The 21,749-nt window shown below is 43.1% G+C and overlaps 1 protein-coding gene across 1 annotated transcript in view; it reads left to right on the top strand.

Moving 5' to 3' along the window:
* Positions 1–21,749, top strand: part of PLCL1 (phospholipase C like 1 (inactive)) — a 40,474-nt gene that overhangs the window by 6,389 nt on the left and 12,336 nt on the right. Inside the window, exons 3-4 of the mRNA XM_015868067.2 lie at positions 8,942–9,017; positions 11,973–12,082. Of these exons, the coding sequence (XP_015723553.1) occupies positions 8,942–9,017; positions 11,973–12,082 (186 nt within the window). The remainder of the gene's footprint in view (positions 1–8,941; positions 9,018–11,972; positions 12,083–21,749) is intronic.

The raw sequence follows: 21,749 nt of genomic DNA, 5'->3' as shown, positions 1-21,749 counted from the left end.
TGCTAGTATTATTTGCTTCTGAAAAAGCAAAAGCTAGATTTTATAAGTTTGCTTTATTTTGGTTATTCTTGACGCAGTGTCAGCAGCTGAAAGTGGAAATCTATTTTGTCTTTTCTGTATTTAGAACATGAAGTCTCTGATAATTGAAAATACAATGAGTGTGTGGTGGAGGGTTTTGTAGATTTAGCACTGAGAAAGGATTCTTGCTGTGGTGTTTGTAGTGACTTGTTATAACAGAGAATGTCCTTCTCTTTAGCAAGGAACTGGTAATTATTAAGCTTTTCCTGGTCAGTTTGTGTGACAGGTTGAGCCAGTTAGCCAGCTTGTGATTCAGCAGGCTCAGCAAGCATCAGCTAGAGCGTGTCTTGTATGAATGGATGTACTTCTCTTAGTTCCTGTTATGGCAGAAGGGAGAAAAGTTTGAGCCTAAGCTTTGTGGTGGAAAACTGTCAATTGTGGTTCTGCCTTGTGCGCCAAGGTCCAGAGCACAAGTAGCCTGGGTGCTGGGCAGCTGTACCTCAGAAAGTGTCATGTATTTCACATACTTTAAAAAGCCTGCTCTGAAAGTGATCTCTGATAAAAACAATCCTATTGTGCTGTATTTATTCCCTATACCAGAAATTGCTAACGACCACATCTTCTTTTTATTTTTTATTGCCCAGCAGAGGAAATATAAACCCTGCCAGTGTGTTTAATGGGGAATGGGCAGTGCTGGCAGCTGGGGCAAATGGAAGTGCAAATACTTTGAGACCTGCCACAGCCCTCCTGGAAACAAATAACTGTTTATTCCTTTGTGTTCAGCCTTTGTCAGAGCAGGCAGATAGACAAAGACCAGTTTGTTTGTGTTTTCCTGGGTAATGAGTTCTACCATTGTGTTCAGCATTAAATATTTTCTTTTGAGACAGACTCTATTAGAATAAAATTTAATGTGCTTTGTCTAAGGATCCCAAGTGGTTTTTCTTACAGTAGCATTGGAGTGATCTTATAGAGCTCTACTACTGTTGGGTCTTGTGGAGGAAGGGTCTTGTTAACTTCAGTGGTAGGGGAGTTTGTGCAGAGTACAGAGAATGGGACCACTTGGAAATAAGGTAGAACATGGGCAATGCAGAGAAGGCAGTACACTACCAGAAACGCAGCTGAGAACAGGTTTATTTCAGCTTACATGCAGTTTTGGTTACCATTATACATAGTGTAGTATATGATGTCAAGGAAAGGTTCTGTCCCAGAGGGTGGTGAGCATGGAACGGGCTGCCCAGGGCAGTGGGCACAGCCCTGAGCTGCTGGAGATCAAGGAGTGCTTGGACAGTGCTCTCAGAAGGAGGTTTTGAAATTTGGATGGTGCTGTGCATTGGCATGGGTTGGACTCGATGGTCCTCGTGGGTTCCTTCCAATTCAAGAGACTGTGTAAACAGAGGATAGCAGGGCATGCCATTTGCAGAGCTGTTCCTCAGACCTTGCTTGTCCCCCTACCTGTGGGCTCCCCATCATGGGTAGCTGGGCACTGCAAGAAGCTCACTCAGGGGAGGCAGTGTGCGTGCTGCACCTTGCAGTCTGCCAAACTGGTGCCGGTGTTCAGTGGTCACACTTAAGGGGGAGAGGGAAGGAGAAAAACAAAGCAAGAAAAGGAGATACTCCATTGGAGGAATGGGGATGGGGCCCAGCTGGACGTGACAGATGGTTGAATTATTCATTGCAAACAGTTATCCTGTGAAGTTAGATTTTTTTGTTGGTTTTTTTTGGTGAATTTGTTTTTTTTTTGTAATCAGTTTGTGGTTTCTCTGCACAGTAGATTTGTTTGCTGACGCAAGCATGTATGAGCTAAGGATCGCTTGTGCAGTTTGCTTTCCAATTATTGGTTCAGCCTTATTTTGCCTCTGAGATGAAATGATTAAATCATTTGGAAATCAGAAATAACATGCACTTGGTAATTCATTTTCTTTACCCAATCGTCTGGCTCTTGTGTGAGTCTTATTTTTGCAGAGAAAAATAAAAGAAGCTCCCCAAGTATTTTTGTATTCTTTTGAGTGACAGTTGCACAAAGGATGTATAGGTGATGTTTATATATATATATACACACTCATGTTCACTTGAACTTTTTGCTCTGTACTCAAAACTCTTTCTGGGAACTGATTGTGATTGTCTTGTAACAGATAGGTGAGGAAGGGTGGCGTGTCTGTTGGTATGGTTGAGAGAAGGCAAGTTGGAGTTAACTTCTCAGCTAATGTGGAGATAGATTGGGGATTTTGGAAAAGAAATGCACTTCTGGGAAGTAATACAATGTATTTAATGGTAGTGGGCATTCTGACATAAGTACTGGTCCATGCATGCTGGCAGAGGTCTGCATAGGTGTGTATCTTTGTACATTCTTCTTTCAGATTCAGTCTTTTGGGTTTCCTTGTCTTGATGTGGGCATGACAGCTATTTATTCCCAGGGAGAAAATCCATTTTTCTCCCCAGCTGATGTAAATGCAAAATAACCAAATGGATTTTTATGAGCTTTTCCCTTGAAATCTGTATTTCAGCTGGGACGGTGTCATCCCCAAAGGATCATTTTTCACAATTCTATGAACAGCTGAAAATAAGGGATATTGCAGAGCATAATATTCACTGCCAAGAAAGTGTCATAAGGCACTGACGTCAAACACAGTCCGGTACATGGACATTGAATTCATAGCCATCTTAAAGAACTTTCTACCCAAAATTGGACATAGACTGGGAAAGCGATTATTCTTTTTCTTTCTCCTTTTCTTGTAATTCTCTGTCTTTTCCCACTAGCCTCTCATTTTCTCTCTCTGATAACCACATCCATTCTTCCTAAATTAGGACCTGAAAGTTGTCCCATCAGAACTTATCAATGAGCTATAGGAAAATAAGCTTATGTGAGATAATACTGTATAATACAAAATGATTGAAATGGAAGCTAATAAATAAAATGGAAAAGAGACAAAGTTCCCGAAACCCAAGTCCTTACTCTCATGCTGTAGGTAAGATGGGCCAGGAGCACAGAGGGCAGTCTCGTGACTTCCAGTTCGTTTTGTCTCATCCTCCAAATGGAAAAATGAAGTCTTCTGGGAATTGTAGTTCATTCTTCTCTTCTGAGACCAAGAGACTGGAGCTCAGAAAGGATAGCAACAGTCTGTGGAACTGCTGCATTTAACTCTTTAACTTCCAGTGCACTGCATGATGTTATGATGTAGAATACTGATGAAAAACTACGAACTATGACAAGGTCACATCCTGCAGTGCTCTGACACCGTGCTTGTCCAGAAATACTTGGAAGCAAAACCATGAAATTGGAACTTAGGGTGAATTTTCTTCATTTCCTTCTGCAGTCTGTGTGGCTAAGGTGTTTCTGAGACTTCCAGGTAATGTGACCATTCCTGATGAGTATTACTGAGCTGAGCCCATCAGGCTCAAATACAGAAACCTGGCTTGGAGTGCACTGTGACACAGGCAAGGCACAGTAGGTGGCCAGCATTTCTTCCCACATTTTGGTACTGAGTGGACATCTTCTTTACAGCACTTGCTGGTACATCATTAATTGTCTGGCAGTTTCAAGTCTCAAATGTCTCCAAGAAATGTTTGATGCTAGAGGGAATCCTCTTGTAATTTTCATCAGCTCAGTTTGTACTTCAGATGTTTTTCCAACTGGCTGTGTTTCTGCAGTGTTTTGTGCAGCAATAGAGGCGTGATATAGCACTCCTTACCCAGACAGAATTCTTCCTTGTCTGAGCTTCCTTGTCTGAGGTAAGTGTAAGAGAATGGGAGAGAGGGGAAAGCTCTCTGTTTTAATTCGATGTTCTGTCAGTTTCTGTTCAAACTTCAGAATATTTATGAGTAGGTTCTTTGAACTGTCCCTTTTCTATCATTAATCTTTGCAGCAGAAGCGGTGCTTTAATTTGCTGCTGGGAGTTTTTCCTGTCTTTCTTTTTGGTGAGACTCTGCTCTGTTAATTTCCTTTCCCCTTTTCAATTTCTAGAGCAGTCTGTAATAAAATGATGGAATTGGTTTGTAGCACAGGCGTTCGCTAAAATAAAAAGAAATAACATTTTTTGGTTCATTTTTTGCTGATGTTGTGATTAGACATCAGTACAATCATGAAGTTCTTGTGAGCTTAGAAAAAAATAAGGAATTTACTGTAAACATACTTTATATTTCACTTACAATTCATTTACCTTTGTAATAACACTTAACAGATATGACGAAGTTCCTGCAAATGTGATTTAGAAGTTAATATTGCAGGCAGTGTGTTAGACACTTCAGTGAGCCAGGCCAGTTATACTTTCAGCCCACGGTCTGTTCCACCTCCTGATTCTCTGTGTATCACTGAGCTGCTGGGTTTGTGCCAGCTCCCACCTCCTGTGTGTTTGTGAGAAACCTGCCTGGTTTCAGCAGGGTGCTTTGGGTAGGTTGAGGTGAATCAAGTTTAAGCTGCTTGTTTTCAGCATTCTGCAAGAATATTTAAATAACATAAGCAACTTTGCAGGAAAAAAAAATTAACGCATGCAGATGAGGTTTTGTATTCCTCATCCCTATTAGTTTATTAAGCATAACATGTACTTCTAGGGCTTATGCCACGTGCATCTTCTGTCATTCTGAACATCAAGTTTTGCCCTTCTCATAATGAGAGCATTTCTTGCACTGCAGCCTCTACAGCAGGGTCAGCACCTCCAGGACGTGCACAGTGTTGTTGTCCCTTTTCCCCTAGAAAAGAGGCAGGGCCCCTGGTGGAGAATCAGGACCCCCTTTGTTCCTCCCTTGTATCCCCTTATAGGCTTCTGTCTGTTGGGATACAGACCCTGGTTCTGTATGTGAGCAGGATTCAAGTGGCATGAAGCGGCACGACAAGCTGGGAGGCGGAACAAGCAGTGAGTCATGGCTTATATCTTGCTCCCTGGGTTTCTTATATCTTGCTCCCTGGCTCCCTGCATCATGTGCAGAGTGAGTTCTGTCCTGATGCCTTTATGGAGTAACTTTATTAAGATGCTGCTTTGTAATCTTTCTTCTTCCCTTCTGCATCTGTTTAGAAAGTTAAAGGAAGTTTTTCTCATTCACTCTGTTCCTTGTTCTGTAGTTACTTGAAACACGTCATTCTCAATATGAATCTTTCTAAAAGGGGAAACGAGCTGTCCTGGCTCTGAGTGGACTCAGATTTCAGCATCCATCCTTTGAAGGTTGCTTGCTAGTATGTATTTATTTGTGGGGCCAGACCCTTAAAGCTCAGTGTCAGAGTGGTGAACCATGGGTTTCCAAAGGGGTGAGAACATCTCTTCCTTTTGGAAGGCAGCAGCCAAACTGAGTTCCCACCTGGGAGCTGCCATTAAAAAGCAGCCTGGTGGACTTCAGGCAGGTGACTGGGTCTTGAAAAGTGCCTCAAGAGCACAGCTCTGCAGGGATCTTAGCAGCACAGAGGTGTGTGGAAATTCGGACTGCAGAAAGTGCTCATTTTCACATCTGAGATGTATTGCTGGATGTCATAATGTTGTTGGCAAAACTGGGCGATGGAAATCTTAGACTGTTGTTTGATTTATGGGGTTACCTTCCCAGCAGAAAATCCCACAGCTCCATGTTGTGTTTCAAGCTCCTGGTTCTTGTCTTGGCACAGCTAGCAGGGGTAGCTGACATCCACAAGCAGGGCTAGGGGTTTGGTGCCAGCTGGAAAAGCAGGGGAATGTTCAGACTAGGAGTTTCTGGACTCATTTAAAAACCAATGCCAAAAAATAGAGGGGAAGAAAAGAAAAATGTTTCTGGATGCCACAACACAGGGCTGTGTTCAGGAGCAGCTGACAGGAACAGAGCCATGGGGCTGAGAGTCAAGCCCACGCAGAGTGCTTGTAGCCAACATGCTGTGTCCCTGGCCAGCACCCTCTGCTGTGGTCAGGAAATCTGCTGCCTGCTCTCCTGGGTCCAGCACGGAGGTGTGCATGGAGCCCTGGCTCTCTAGTTGCACCTTTCGCCTGCTTATACTTGTGGTAGGCTGTGAACTGAGGTATGATTAGCAGTAATTCCAGTAAACAGTTACCAGGGACAGCATTTTAAGTGATCCTTAGAGCAGTAACTTTGTAAATGTTACACAAAGAGCTTCCCTGACTGTAAATGAAAATGTACAAGAGTGGGGAGAAAAAGAGAAATGGATTTTCACATTACTGTTCGATTATTTTTTTTTTGATGGTTGTCTAAGTTTTGTTCCCAACATTGGCTCCTAAACCTTCGAAGAGCATCTATTGTAAAAGACATAAAAGAGAAAAGCAAAAAAAAACCCCACCCACAGAACCAAAGCCCATTGCTGTCATTTTATTCCTGGATAGCTGACAGTTGCCTGTTGTACTCCTATCTATATGAATCCATCTCTCATTCTTTGAAGCAAATGTTCTCACTTCTTCACACTAACCTGTCACTGTGATCTTTTACTGCAGAGCTGGGAAGTGTATTTTTGGCCTGAACTGCTGAAACTGCCGACACAGTTCTGCTGGGAGCAGTTTCTGCCCTTCAGTGCAGAAGTACTGATCCCACCTGGTGTTATCACACCTGGTAAAGACACTGTAGACCCTCCAAAATCATGTCTTGTAATTGGGCTGAGTTGTATTACTGCTTCCTAATGCTGTTTCCTAGAGAGACATCTGAGAGCAAATGCCGGGTGGTGAACTAAAGGCATAGTCTAAGCCTGGTCACTGAGCCAAGGGTCCTGAGTTAGTTCTCAGCATATGTCATGGGACAAAAGCAGCTTATTTTGTCACAAGCACCACTGTGCAAGAGGACAGGAACAGGTTAATTTCCACTGCATGATCTAATTGTTCTTTCTGAGATGAGAGCAGTGAGACTTTGATGTCAGCATCAAAGGAGAGGAGCGCTGCTCTACCTGCTCTGCAGTAAAGGAAAATTGACATTCTCTTGCCACTTCTCTTTTAAAAACAAACATAATGCTTGCATGTTTGGTAATCCAGAGACAACTGCACCACAAGCTCCTGGGAATGGGTCCAGTAGTTGGAGGAAGACATGACCAAACTCACGTTACCAAATTTAGTGTAAAAACTCGTGATTTTCAAGCTTGCTTTCTGTGTGTTGCAGCTGTGACTCTCATACACCAAGTTTTACACTTCATAGATCTGTACATGTGAGTCAGACTTGTTGGCTGAGGTGCACTGACCTAGCTGGGCAGCTCCCTGATGCTGCTGAGGGGGAAGTGCAGGTGCCAAAGACCCACAGTGGGACTGTGGGCAAGCCCTGGGACAGTGGGGAGCAGCAAGCAGTACCTGGCTGCAGACAGTGGGTCTTCATGGCAATGAGATGCACATTGGGCCTCTGCCTGGCTACTTAGTGACTCTCTTTATTGCTCAGACCGACTGCAGCATTTGTAGTTGGCGATTGAATATCTCCTTCTGCACAAACTGGCTACGTGCTGCAGCACAGAGAAGCCAGAGGCCTGGGTAGAAATTGTCATTTCTTTACAGATGACAAGTGAAAATACCACAGAGAAAAAAGCCAACATGAGGCATGAACAACAAAGTAATACGCAGTGAAAGGCGAAGGATACAATCTAAAGCAATTTAACGCTCAGGCATATCTACTGGGTATCTTCTGTTGAAAAATAATTTTGCATTCGGGCCTCTTTCTTTCTGCTTGTGAATCTGGTAATGGATTTTGTTTTTCTCATGTTCTTCTTTATGTTGAAGTAAAGGTGTAGGCATTTTTATTAAAGTCAGCCTTCCTTGATATTTTTATTTAGCAATAGGAGATGACATAAGCTGCACAATTTGAATCTGAATTTCTCCAGGGTTTGGTAGTTTGTGTGTGATGAGTAGAAATGTCTCTTCCCTTGTATCTAATTAAAACAGTAAGACATGCTCATTCATGGGGGTTGGCTTAGTACTTTCGTACTGTCTTCCACCAAAATCATTGCAACTAACTGGTTGTGTTTTCGTACTTAGTGCATTTGCCAGTAGGGATGCTTCTTACAGTTGTAGCACTTTGGCAGAGCTTTCAGATGATGGTTTCTGTATTTTCAGAAGTTAAGCAGTGCTGTGCTTCGTTTCTAATTGGCGCTGCTTTCGTTCTGCCTGGGTTTCGTGATGGAAGTCCCAGGAGAGTGGGATTATTCTCAGGCATAATTTGCTATACAGCATACTCTTTCCTTCTGCAACAGACGTATGTGCTACCTTCTGCAAGCAATTTCATGGAATAAGCATTGAAGCAATTTGTTTGCTTGCCTGAGCTTCTGAAGGGCTTTGGGAGGATTGTTAACTGGAGAAGTTTTAAGAGGCAAGGCTCAGGAAATGTGTCACGTAATGGGCATTTCATCTGTGTTTCTCTTAATGGCCTGCTCTAGGAAGCTGCACAGATGAGGATGTCTCTTGAAACCTGTCAGTAGTCCTGTTGAAACTACTTTGTGGCTGAGTTCTTGCCATCTCCTGTGAACACCGAGGTGCTGAAAGCTGTACGATTTCAATCTGAATTTCTTCAAAGAGAATCTCAAGAACTGAACTACTGTGATGCATAAAGTTGCACACAGGCTTAAGTACCTCTTGAAATCAGCACTATTCATGACTTGGTAATGTGTTTGCTAACAGCTTGTACCGAGGACTGTATTTACTTCTTCATCCGTTTCAAGGAAATTACTAATTAGAAAGGTATTCTGGTTTCACAAAGAATGAGTTTTGTTTGTGCAAACTCTGCTTTCTCCTAAAATCACTTCATATTATTTACAGTATGTCTCACTGATGTAAAACAGCTGTTCTTTCATTTCTGGAACAAAACATCTCCTGAGCAACTGTTACTTAGCTTAATATAGATCTAGGGGACCTGATACGAAGCAGTGATCCAATCTTTATGGTTTTTCTTGCAGAACAGAGCTCTTCCTGTGTTCTACCTTTGTGGCTTTTTGTGGATGAGATGTTGCAGGAGACCCCAGTAATGCTGTTGTTTTTCATTTGTTTTCTGACAGATGATTCAGGAGAGCAGGGTTCTTATCGAGACGGCCGACAGCACTCACGACAAGATCGTTCAGTGTCAGAAAGCAGGTAATCCTTCTCTAATGTGCAGTTCTGGATGGGAGATGGGAAGCAACATGACAAGATTTTCTTGCAGTTTGTGACTGTGCATCATCTTTCACCTGATAGTTAAGAGAGCATCTTGGTCTTCCTTAGCAGGCTCTACCCTCCTGAGGGCTCATCTTCCAGCAGCACTGGTGGTATAGGATCGGGGAAGAATGCTCAACTTTCATCTCAAAAGCTATTTTTCCATTTGGTCTGCAGACATGAAATGTCTGACAGCATTTAAATTAGTTAAATGAACCATAAAGAAATTCAATTGAAAAGAGAATGGGAAGATGTGCTACCTTTGTTTACTGAACTCTGTTCGCTGTCACAATTGTTCCCTTAAACATACTATAGGCAAGAGGTTTGGAAACCCTCAGGGCCTAGTTCTCTTGCCTGCCTTTACTTAGCTTTGCCATTTAGGTTTGTTTTAGATCTTGGAAACTTGCACCAATATAATTCTGTTGTGTTCAACAAATCCATGTGGCCATGCATAACGTGCATCATGCATTACGTGGGCATAAACCAGTGTAAGTGGGCTTAAAACAGATGTTGTATTGCTGTTATATTACACTGGATGCCTCTACCTGAGCTGGGACTCTGTTTTACATATATCAGTATAAGAGGAGGTAGGTTCCAAAGTGGCCACCTGTATATGCTGCTTGCTACAAAATCATGCTCCTTTTCCAGCATGGTAGGAATTAACAAAATGTCTGTGGTTCACAGCTGAGCTTATTCATGCAAACCCCTTCATCTCTTATTCAGGACAGTAACCCAGACTCCTAACTGGGACATGTTTCCTGTAGTTTACAATGATAGCACAAATATAAGCTCTGCTACAGAGATAAGAGTCCACATTTGGCAGTGTTAAGATCTTAATCCCCTACAACTAAATCCATCAGCTTTCATGTATCAGAAACCATGCTGAATAAATTCATGCAGTGAATTTATGGGTTTACACTGAGGAAATAAAATCTGCTTTTGGTCAGTTTAGTTGTATAGCTGCTCCTTTTGTAACCTGCAATGAGCCTCTAAGCTCAGTAATGCAAAAACGCCAGCTACTGTATTTAACTTGTGGTCTCAGGCATAGTCATCTGGGGCCACAGCAATTCTAAGTACTGTTTTTTTCAATAGTCATTTTTGGATCTGGCAAGTGAAACAATCTACACCCATTTGCTTCTATTGAACATAAATAATGAATGAAACTAGTGCTTTGTAGTAAATGCTTTAATTTGTGTCTTTTTAATTGAAGGAAACTCGAAAACTGTTTCAGTAATAGCATTTATCTGATTTTTAAGTGCTACAAGAGCAGGGTGGAAAGCCAGTGTTTGAAATTCAGAGCTCTGGAGCAGTGGCCAAAGCTGTGGTAGCAAATGGAGGAGGGGTGGTATATCTTTCTGAATTTGAAGGGCTTCATCTTGGTTGTGCCTTGGCTTCTGCACAGGATCCCAAATGACTTCCCAGGCTGCTGATTTGTGGTTCTATTTATTTATTTTTCACATGTAGTTTTGATGCTTCCTTCTCACAGCCCAACAGATATTAGTAGCTGCCTCTATGTGGGGCAGCACTGTCTCCAGTCGATGGGTAAGGAAGTAAGCTTTGGGTGAAAAATAAAGTACACTGCATAAAGGCTGGGATGTCCAAGTGGAACCGAGCACTGTAGACCTTCCTGGTTCTTCAGGGGACAAAGCTAGTCACCTATTTCCTTTCTCTTAATCAAGTGATGTGATTTGTAACTCTGTTGGCATGAGGCAGATTACATGGGAATCTTGCTTTTGAGGTACAATTAGTCAGACTGTTTTCCAAAGGAAGTGTTACGGGAGCTTTCTTACCTTAGTGCAACACATGCGAGTGATGTTGTGGAGAACAAACAGTAGATAAACCTTGCACTGTGTGACATTGAACTCCTTCAGTGTTTCTCAAGCTGTGGCTCATCTACCTCCAGATTTGGTGTGGGGCAAGAGGAAGGCTATTGCCCATTTTCCAGAAGAGCTTTGGGCAGGTTGGTGCTGATTACAAGCCTGCCTCAGGGCATCAGGGGCTGACTCCTTCAGTAACCTTGCTGAAACAGCTGCTCTGTTCAGGTGCTCTCTGTCAGGTGTCAGTGGAGGGGATCTTTGATGTAATTTCAACAAAGCTCAAACTTACGATGTTTGTCTTAAAACACTGGGGGAGGGAGAGCTGTGAAACTGGAGATTGAACTCTCTTCAGCCAGAATGCCCTTCAGATGTTTTGGAGTGATTTAAAGCCAATTACGCCTTTGTAAAGTAAAAAATTAATGGAACACAAGCAGCTCTTTCTCCATTTTCCCATCATTCTTAGCAATGCCAGATTAATGTTTGCAAACACTGTGCAAATCTCATAGAATTGGTGAGCTAATTGGATTCGTTAAGGTTTTTAATCTGCTCCTGGATTTCTCCAGTTCTAGTATCCAGCAACGAAATGTCACAATTGCCAGGGCTATGGTTGGAAGTTTCCATTCAACAGGCCACAAAAACAGCAATCCTACCATTAGCCATGTGCATTCATGAAATTGTCATAGTGGAGTACAGTGGTTTTTGTTTGTGACTGTGATTAGGATTAGTAAGAAGCTGTGCACCTGAGCCTGTGTTTGCTGTGCTGCACAGGTCTCTTCCACATCTGCCAGATTGCCTCCCAGGGCACAGTTGCCCACTGAAGGAGAGTGACAAACGATCGCCTTTTATCACAGCATTTCAGCAATGCAGACCTGCAAGCAGAAGCACTGGAGGAGTGTTTATGTGGGGACCAGGAGTGTGCAAGGTTGCACATAACGCTACTGTTCTGGAACATGCCCTCCAGGAATGGTGTTCTGATGGCAAAGAAGGGGGGACATTGGAAACAGGATATAGGAAGTGCCAGTTGTGAGGGGAGGAATACAGTCATACAGAGGGTGATGCGATGATCTGTTTGTTTTTTTAGGGATGGAATTCCATGAAGAGCTTCATAACCTCGGGACAAAGGAAGGTTTGAAAGGAAGAAAATTAAGCAAAGCCATTGAAAGCTTTGCATGGAATATCACAGTGCTGAAGGTAAGTGCAGATAACACTGCCTCGTGCCTCCTATTAACAAATTTTTGGTCTTTTTAGCTTGTCTGTTGGTACCAACTTAGAAATATTGGAGATGCGATTTTGTTTTAAAAGGATGTATAAATTACTCCCAATTACTGAGCATTATTGTATGTATTTCATCACAACTGTGGTTTGGAAGTTGTGGAGGGGGATTCATGTAAGCCTACGCAAAGGAGGAAAGACAGCTCATCAGTTTGTGTGCTCACAGACCCAGTTTCATTTCCCTGTTCTGCCTTCACGCACCCTGAATGTGACCTGACGCTGGGTTTTACATGCTTCATTTCTAATATGAGGACAAGAGTGCCTCGGTAAAGGTGGGGAATGGGGTAGGCTGTTAAGAAAAAGCACACAACAAATAGTGTAAATCCTGCAGATGTCAGGGATGTGTTTCAAAAGTGGAGCACTAACTGAGTAGCTAAAAGAGCCTCCATCCTCCATCCTGGCTGCACAGTGACATGCTGTGCACTGAACACTTAGCTCTTCAGGCTTTAGCAACAGGTACAGCACTGGCAGCCATAAACTGCTGTGGCAGCTGGACAGCTGGGCCTGGGTGAAGTTGCCCCAGGACAGACTAAGATGGAAAGAGGAGAGGATCTGGTACAGCTCCATCAAATGGCAAGGAGAGGACCCCACCCAAGCATTCAGGTTGTTAGCATTCAGCTCACACCTCAGCCTCATTTCCCACCTTGCTCTGATAGATCACACTTTGCTCACTCATGTCTCCTTGCTCCCTCACTGCTGCTCACTCCCTCCAGCTCCCATTAGGCAGGTTGCTCTGTCTCTAGCCCCCTAGTGCCTTTTTCTTTCACAGGGCAGAGGGAATTTTTATGAAGTTACTAATCAAATAGACATCGAAACATGACGTGCAACAGCAGTAGCAAGAGCAGCAGGAGGTGTCAGGCCTCAGCTTCTTTGAGGAGCTCTCAAAAGAAGCACTCACAAAAAGGAATTGGGAATAGATGCTGAGGGGCAAAAATGGGTGGGAGAGCATGGTGGTGAGAAGGAAGGGTTAGAAGATTTGAGGGACACTTGTGGTTAATGTGTGCCTTGATTCACTGTGAGAGAGGGAGGAAAAAGGGCAATGGAGTCAGCATAGGTACAGATAATAGAACCTCTGATGAAGAGGAAAGGCAGCCAATTCAAACATGATGGAAGGGACTGACCTTTTTCACACAGTATAATTAAGGTGAGTAGCTACAGAGAACAAAAAAAATGCACTAGGCAATTGTGTATGTCATTCTGAATGCCTTTAGCTGTGTTAGGTAAAATAAATGCCTCACATTCAGTCACTGTAATCACAGCCAGGGCTGCTCTAAACTTCTGCATTTTTAGATGCTTGTCAATGTAGAAGTTCAGACCTACGAGGTGATCTGTGATTAATGAAGATACGAGTGGGGTATCAGGGAAACATTTCCCATGAAAAATATGTGCTGCCTAACACATACTGTCATATATCAAAGTACATTTAGTCAAGGTCAAAGAACAAATTTTGCATAGTTTCCAAGCCTCATCTCCTTGGGTTTATTTACTTATATATTAAAGTACCAGCAGTGTTGGTTGCAGCTACTGTTGATAGAAAAGCACGCAAAGCACCTTTTCATTCTGACTGAAGTTCAATTCAGCCATGCCATGAGGCAAAGATTAGTATGTTTGTACCTCAGGTCTTTGATACAAAGCAGTTGGCTTTGTTCTCTTAAAAAAAAATACTGTATTTCAGTAACCCTGGCCCTAACAAACCTATTGCTGGTTACAGCTGCATCTTGTGTTTGGTGCTTACTCTACATGGTGTGCTGGTGAGAACTCTCTGGGGAGGTGTTGGTGATGGGAGAGCAGCAGTTCTTCCCCAATAGAACCAACAGGGTGTCCTTTGCTTGCCCATTCTTCGGGTGGTCACTACAAATGTATTTCACTAGCTGTTGGCATAGAGGTAAGAGAAGAAAAACAGCCTGCAGTATCTAGCAAATGCATCAGATGAATCATCACTGGGTGAGGTGAGAGAAAGGCAAAACATCTCTGGGAGGAAGCTTCTTCACGTGCTCAGGGTTGTTGGAGGCAGTTATGTTGTGTGGCAGTAGTCAGCTTTTCCTGCAAGTTTATGCCCGTGAGCAGTAATAGCTGTTGTGCTTGTGTGCTTGCATGCTTGCCAGATGATTAATAGTCTTCCTAGGCTCGGGAAGAAAAGGCACATTTAATTAATGTATTATTTATACATATTCATTGCAATAGGTGAGCTTTGATTTCAAAGAGGGGATGCAGTAAAAAATAAATGCTCCAGGCCAAATCTTGAAGTACTAACAGCGTGTAAAATCATAGTATGTTTTATAAAAATCACAACTGCGAGCATTCCTCGTGTTCCAGAATAGCCGGGGGTATTTGTTAGGAGGTATATAATGAGAGCAAACCGCAACAACACTGTTTTCTTCCTTAGTTTATATAAACACCATTACGGATCAGTGACACCCGTCATCAGAAGGACAAGCTATTTACCAGAACATAAAGATTTTGGTAAGAACAGGGGCATTACAACTCTATGGCAAGATAACAAGTTAATTCCTGATCTTTATTATTAAAATGTTAAGTCTTTCTATTTGGACCCGTGTTGTGTAAAGTAGCGTTAAACACGCAGTTGTTAACATTGAGAAGCGCAGTGTAATTACAGTAGGTGGAATAATCATTTTCTCATAGCATAATTAGTCATTATGATCTCAAATGTAGTCTCGCTTTCATTTTTATTTCTGTGCACCTCTGTTTCTGTACCTTTGTTTTTCGTTTGTACTTAAGCACTGCCCGAGTGCGAAGGCAGCAAGAAACATTCTGTTCATCACCTCATGTGAGCCATGGCATTACCTAGAGGCCCTGCCAAACTGCTCAGCTTGGGTTTGCCACAGATTCACAGTTGATTTTCATGAAGTATTTAGTCAGTGTTAAAACAGCTAACCACACATATCACTGAGTGAAGGGTTTCCTGTGGGTATTTCTCCCCAGGTGCTGGCTTTTGGGTCAACACATGTAGGAATGTGCAGGCAGCATTTGTGTAGATCTGGCGATGCTGGATGCTGTCTCTCCTGGGGCCCTCCTTGTCTGCTGCCTCTGCTGTGGGATTTGCTCCCAAGTGTTCTGTGACTGAGGCACTCAGCATCTGTTTCATGTGCAAAGCGCTGCTTTAATGACTGCTTAGTGAGTTTTTAAGAATTTTTACATGGGGCAGGAATGCTGTATCCTTCAAAACTGCTCTCCTTGCTGAGGTGAATGTGCCATGGGCTGCCAGGAGGTATTTGCTCAGGCATGGAAACTGGGGTCTACCAGAGTGCCCAAAACATAGCAAGTAAGCCCACAAGATTTGTGTGTGTAGTGTGGTTCAGATTTAGAGCACTCACATGGGCTTGTTATGTGTGCAAATGTATTTTCCTGGACGTTCATGATCAGCACATGCATAGCCTAGCAATAATGCCACCCAATACCTGCCTTTGTGTTGATGATAACTATCTAGTAAGTCAGTTTATCTGCACACAGACTTACTTATAGACAAGGCATGAGAAGACAAGTGGCCTTTACTGTTTTGGTCTGCTCCAGAAGGAAAAAAAAAACAAATGTTTGAGTTTGGTCTCTACTCTGAAATGTGTTTGTGTTGCTGCCCGTGATAAGGTTTTGCTTCTGGTGCTGCAAGGTTTTGCTTCTGGTGCTGTAATTGTGTTCTTATCAGTGTGTCTTATTAGGACTCGCAACTGTTTTTTGTGCTGCTTTTCATAGCACTTGACTACAGGACATCAAGTGGTTAGATCTTCAGGGATCGTTTCATCACCTGTCCGTCAGTTCATCTGCTAACAATCTTGCATTTAAATTACTGCTGATTAGATGTATAAAGAGAAAGGTTGCTGTGTGCAGAAGGCATGCAATTATTAAATAGCTAATGCAAGTCACACTGTGGGAGAAGTCCTCAAATTTATGATGTAGTCATCATCTATGTTGGCTCAGGTGTAGTGGTGTTATGCAGTGAAACTGCACAAATTCCACTTCCAGACCACCATTCCACTAATGCTTCTTTATCACAGTTATTTGTTACGATGAAGTAATCAGCCTTTGGGAACTGGAGACCTGCAGCATCCAGACCTCTCATTTGGGTGGCAGAACCCCAAGTGGCACCTCGAGGCTTCTTGGAGAGGTCAAAGATAGATTTCTGAAATACGTACATGCACACAGATGAATGGTCACCAGGCTTCACCTCAACTGAGCTGGATTTCACATCTGTAACAAGGTATCAATTTTCTACAGGAAGCAACATAACTGACTGTGATGCTTTGGAAGAACAAAGTCCTTTCACATAGTTATTACATCACAGTATGGCACTGCTTTTAGTGTGAGTTGTACAGTGTTCTAAAACAGTGTAGTAAATAAGTGTGTGTGTTCACACAGGTCTTTTTTTCCTGTAGTTAGGTAGGAACTATGGCTTTGCTGCTTGGCATGCTACAGAAGACCCCAGAGCAGCATGGCATTTTCAAGAGAAGATGTGTAATTAAGCATGACCTTAGCAACGTATTCTACCTCATGTCATAAAACTGTTGCCAAAAGATTTGTGTGAGAGTTTATGCTCTGTTGGTCTTAAGCTGGAACATGGTGAACTCACATGTACCTGCAAAACTACTGCATTCCATGCACCGTGTGTTTTTTTTTTACCCTGTAAGTCAGTCAGGCCTTTGCCTCTTCCCAAAGCATCCCCCAATCTTCTGTCCTTACTCTTTCCAGCACTTCTCTGAGAACATGAGCACTTTGGTACTCAGTCTGCAAAGCTGCCAAAACAGATGCAGTGCATCAAATTCTGGTGATTTGCTGTCACCTTGTGACTGTGTTAGTCTGGCAGGAGTGGTCTGTGTGGTATGGAGTGTGCATACCTCCCTTCAAATGCAGGGCTGGGTATACTATTCCATGTTTACTTATCTCCAGATCTCCCTATATAAGTACGTGTTGAAAGTGCTTGCCCTGAAGACTTGTTTTCCAGAGAGGTTAAATCCTTTTTTCTCATCCTCATACAGTTTGCATTTCCACTGTTGCCACAGTTCAGAGTGTTCTTTCAACTTTGGAACCTCCCTGGGTGGCATGACCCAGCTGTTCCTCAAGTGCTGCTGCATTACCAGGTCTGACTTGGCTGCAGTTCTTCCAAAGGATCAGCCTGCTGTGCAATGACAGATAAGAAGAAATGCCAAGCCTGTCTAATTATTCATGTAGTTGCTAGATCAGGTTTGACTCTTACGCACAAAGTTAAGGACAAAAAATGGAAAGAAATAACATGAAAAGATTGACTGAGCAGGTGCTAAAGAGAAGGTGAAGAGGTCCAGCAAGGTGTACATCCACTTATTCTTGCTAATACCAGCCTGCTTAATTTGATTCATTTTATTTAACAGCAAAGGGAAAGGTCAGGAAGGACAAAGCTGTTTGGGTTGCTGCTTGCTGAGCACGTGAGGAGTTTAGAAGAACAGAATGGGAGAATGTTTCCTTTCTGGGCCCTTCATGTGGCCTGAAAATGCTGGCAAGTATGGTGCAGGCTCTGGGTTTCAGGAGGCAGAGCCTCCCTGGACCCTTGGGGCACACCTGTGCATACCAGGAGGTGTTTTGCAATTTTTCTGAGATGGAGATTTAGTGGCTTTTCAATGATACTGAATTACAAGATAGGGAGGTAACTGTGTTTGAATTCCACACAAAGCTCTTTTAATCAGTGTATTTTGTAGACCAACAGACCCAGACCATGTAGTTACTAGGTAGATGGTTCCTTCTTGTGTTCAGCAGGATGCTGTTCTCTGCTGTTCAGGTGGGTAAATGCAGCTTCAAGCTCTCCCTTGTTCCGCTCACATCAACCACCTTTTGCATTTCTTGTCCAAACCTGAAAGTAGGAACACACCTGCCAGGCACCAAGACAGTGGGATCTTGGTGGATTTTGTCAGTTGTATCTGATGGTGCAAACTTCTCAGGTTACTTTAACAGCATGCATCAGGATAAAAGGATTGTAATCTCAGTCTCTAAGCAGTGCTGGTTAATCAGCTCGAATATCCTGTTCTTCTTGGCTGTCAGCCACGCTGCAGGAGCACTGCTCTGGGGAGGATGTAGTTAGCAGTCTCAGACAAGTAATGCGTGGTCTCTTTGGGTACCCAACTGCTCTGTGTGAGCTTTGGAAGCTCTAAAGGTGTTATTGACCAGGTCTGTTTTCTTGGTCAAGTTACATTTCAAGACACAAGTCAGACTTAGAGCCAGTTAAATATTCACATGTTTAAAATATATGTGAAGGCCACCCAGGTGATCTTAAATCTGCAGGTACCAAATGGTGGCAAGGGAAGAGACTGAGAGGGGAAGGGAGAGCAGCAGCTTCCAGAGCTCACAACTCTGGCTTCTTCATGATACCTTGAATTTCTAAAGAGATGTGCCTGGGTACTAAGCCCAATACAGCTTTCAAATAGGCAGTTTGTCAAAAAAAAAAAAAAAAAGAGAGAGAGACTTCATCCCATACTAGTCAGTTATTCCCTAGGGTCTTACCCACTACTGACATGGCAGCAGTGCTTTGTTGGCTGGCAAGAAGCAATGACTCAGACGTTCAGATCAGGCAGAATAAGAAGCTGTCAAACATATATGCAGAACAGCAGTAACACTGAGGCAAGAGCAGGACAGGGAAATGAAAGATGGTACAAAATGCCTCCAGTGATGTTTTGTTTTTGCCTGGTTTTCTCATGTTTGACTAAGATAAGCCAGAGAGAAGTGGCAGGCAGTCTTACAAGGTACCTTTTATTTACAGTGACGTGACAAATTGCCAGAAGCTGTGGATGTGAAGCTGGACAAGGTGCATTGCGTTGCCATGATGGTGGTGGCAGGAAGCAGGGCTGGGACCTGTGGGGTCACTGTACCTGGTGCCTCTTGTGCCATGGGCACCTCGGTGGTATGGGTGGGAACCTCCCAGGCAAGGGGTCAGCATGCTGAGAACTCAATTGACATGTTTATAAACACATATATAAAATATATACGTATATTAAATAGCATTTAGTTGCTCACCACCGCACTGCCTGTTAGACCTGTGTGTCAGATTCCCCTGTCCATGACACTAGATGTGTCCCAGCTCAGAAGCTGTCTCATTGCGCTCTGGTTCACATGAGCTTGTTGCTGCCGACTCACAGTGACACCCAATGGGGTGGCTGCACGTGGGAGCTGGCACTGCTCTGCCCTGTGCTGCAGATGCTGCAGGCTTTGTTCTCTGCAAACCTGTCACTGTTCTTAGTACCCAGGTGTGAAGACCAGCCTCTGTCACATTTGTGGGTCATCTTGTCCAAAGACAAGATGTCATTAGTAATCAATAATGGTGGCAGTGTGTGAAATAGAAAGAGAACTTGTGCTGTGAGTACTGATTGCTGCTGGTTATCAACAAGGTTATCACTTATGAGGAGGTTATTTGAAAAATCAACAGATACAATTACAAGTTCCTTAAGGAAATTAATCTTTTGAGGGAAAAGAGCTGCTGCTGCAGGTATGTGTGCCTGAACAGAACTGAGCATGAAAATGGGTTGTAATAAGGAAAAAGCAAACAACAAAAAACTAGTAGTGACTGAATGGAACAGCATTTGTAGAGGGTTCCTCATTGAAGGAGGCTTGAGTCAATCTAGGTCATTATCATCTGCCGTCCTTTAAGGGAGGTAAAGAAGGGAGGAACTCACATGGAGTAGGAACTTCAGCAACTTCTTCCTCCATTGCCTCCCCTGCACTGGTGCCATTTCTGTTGGAGACATCAAATATCAAATATATGGGATATCAAAGGCTGCTGTGCCCAGCGGTGGAGTTAATTAACACAGCCTGGAAGACGTGGAGGTGTCTGACGTGGAATGTGTGCTGATCTGATAACATGACCTCATTCAGAATTAAAAGGGCTGCAATGAAAGGAAGTTTCAGCAGAAATTTGCCCATTTCATCCTTTGATCTATCACTGGCTGAATTGACAAAACAATGAAAGGAAATGAGTGACTGCCTCTGATGTGTTGAAGGCTGCAGTGTCTTACGGTACATTGCCTGGATGATGATTCAAAACAGTGAAGAAGTTGGTGGCCTCCTCTGCTCTCCTACGTACTGTTGATTTTGTTTCATGGTGGTCAATTAAGCAGTGGATATTTTTCCTGTGCTGAGACGCATCAAATGGTGCTTTTCTTCTTGGATGTAATTGGTAAGATTCAGCTGTAATTCAGTGTGAGTGCTGAGCACTGCTTAGGAATCTTCAGTTCTCTCTTTATACAACTTAGAGGATTTCTGATGCCTCTTAAATAATATACGAGAAGAGAGGTTCATTTACATGGTTGTTTGTTATTGAAAGAGCGTGTTACATTTTTAAATGACTTTGTTTCTATTTTAATCTTTAAATTCCATTTCAATGTAAATTTGGGAAGTTCACATTGCAACTGAGGATTTGCTGTGCTGATCTTGTCCCTCCCAGGTGACACACGTTGCTGTTTCTCATCTGTGCAGAGATGAGACTGATGGTGCCTGGCAGGATGTTTTGCCTTCCTTGTGTTTTAAATTGTTGATTGCCATTGCAAATCAGCATCACGCGTCCTGATAAAGGTCTAGCAGAGCTGGGATTGCTTCAGAGCTAAGAAAGGCAGGTAGAAAAGCTCCCTTTGCTTTTCTGTAAACACGGAGCTAACCTGCATCAACTCAGTTTCTTGCCTGAGCTAGAATAACCCACGGGGCTCTGGGAGGATTTGCACTCCAAGTGGTTGTTTTCCTAAGCTGTTAAATTCACTGCTTCATTTAGACATGGGGCTGTGAGCCATGGGGGAGCTTCTTTAGGCAGCCAGTGTCTGAGCAGAAGGCTCTGTCGCATGGTTGTCCATCTGGGGACAGGGCAGGTGGGAACTGATGCTGGAAGCCTCCAACCACAGTTAAATTTCCTGATTTTGTGCAAGGCTGTTGGGTATCAGAGGGAGATGGAGCACTGATTTGTACATGGGGAAGGGCACATGAGAGTTACGTGTTGCTTTTTCTCCTGTGTTTGCTTACTGTTAAGTCTCAATAATATAGTTCTCTGGGAGTGTTAAGCCTGTGCTGGTCCAGAGCAGCTGTGGTTTATCGTAATCTTTATTGTGTGCCCAAAGGCTAACGTACTTTAAAAACTACCCTTTTTGTGTGTATTTTGAGCTCCTTACTGCAGATCACATACCAGTGTTGCAAAGTTGACAGCCCCTTTTGTTAAGTGAATTGCATGACACTGTCTACAAAACCATGCTCCCTTCGGGAGGGGAATAAGTGTCTAAATGAAGCTAATTCTAGACTGTCTCAAGAGGTGATGAAAGCTGCCGTTTGATCCACTGAAACTTCCTCTTCTTCTGTTGCTGAGAGGTGGTTGGTTTTCTCTGGCTGTCAGTGGCCTCAGCCACATCTGGTAATGTACTTCATAACTTCTTTACTGAAGCGGAGGGATAGCATACCTCTTTATGAATAACTAAAGTTTTCCCTTCTTCCCTCCTGGGCATACACAGAAATCCTTCCCATGCTTGTTGAAACACGTATGATCCCACTGCTAACAAGGACCTTTGTGACTTTGTTCTGCATGTACACGAGTAGATGAGCCAAGAAAGCTGAGTTCTGAATCCAGTGGGCAGTGGCT

This window comes from Coturnix japonica, chromosome 7, assembly GCF_001577835.2.
Source record: "Coturnix japonica isolate 7356 chromosome 7, Coturnix japonica 2.1, whole genome shotgun sequence".
Classification (NCBI taxonomy): Eukaryota; Metazoa; Chordata; class Aves; order Galliformes; family Phasianidae; genus Coturnix; species Coturnix japonica.
The sequence above is the reverse complement of the archived record's forward strand: the minus strand, read 5'-3'. Positions and strand labels throughout refer to the sequence as shown.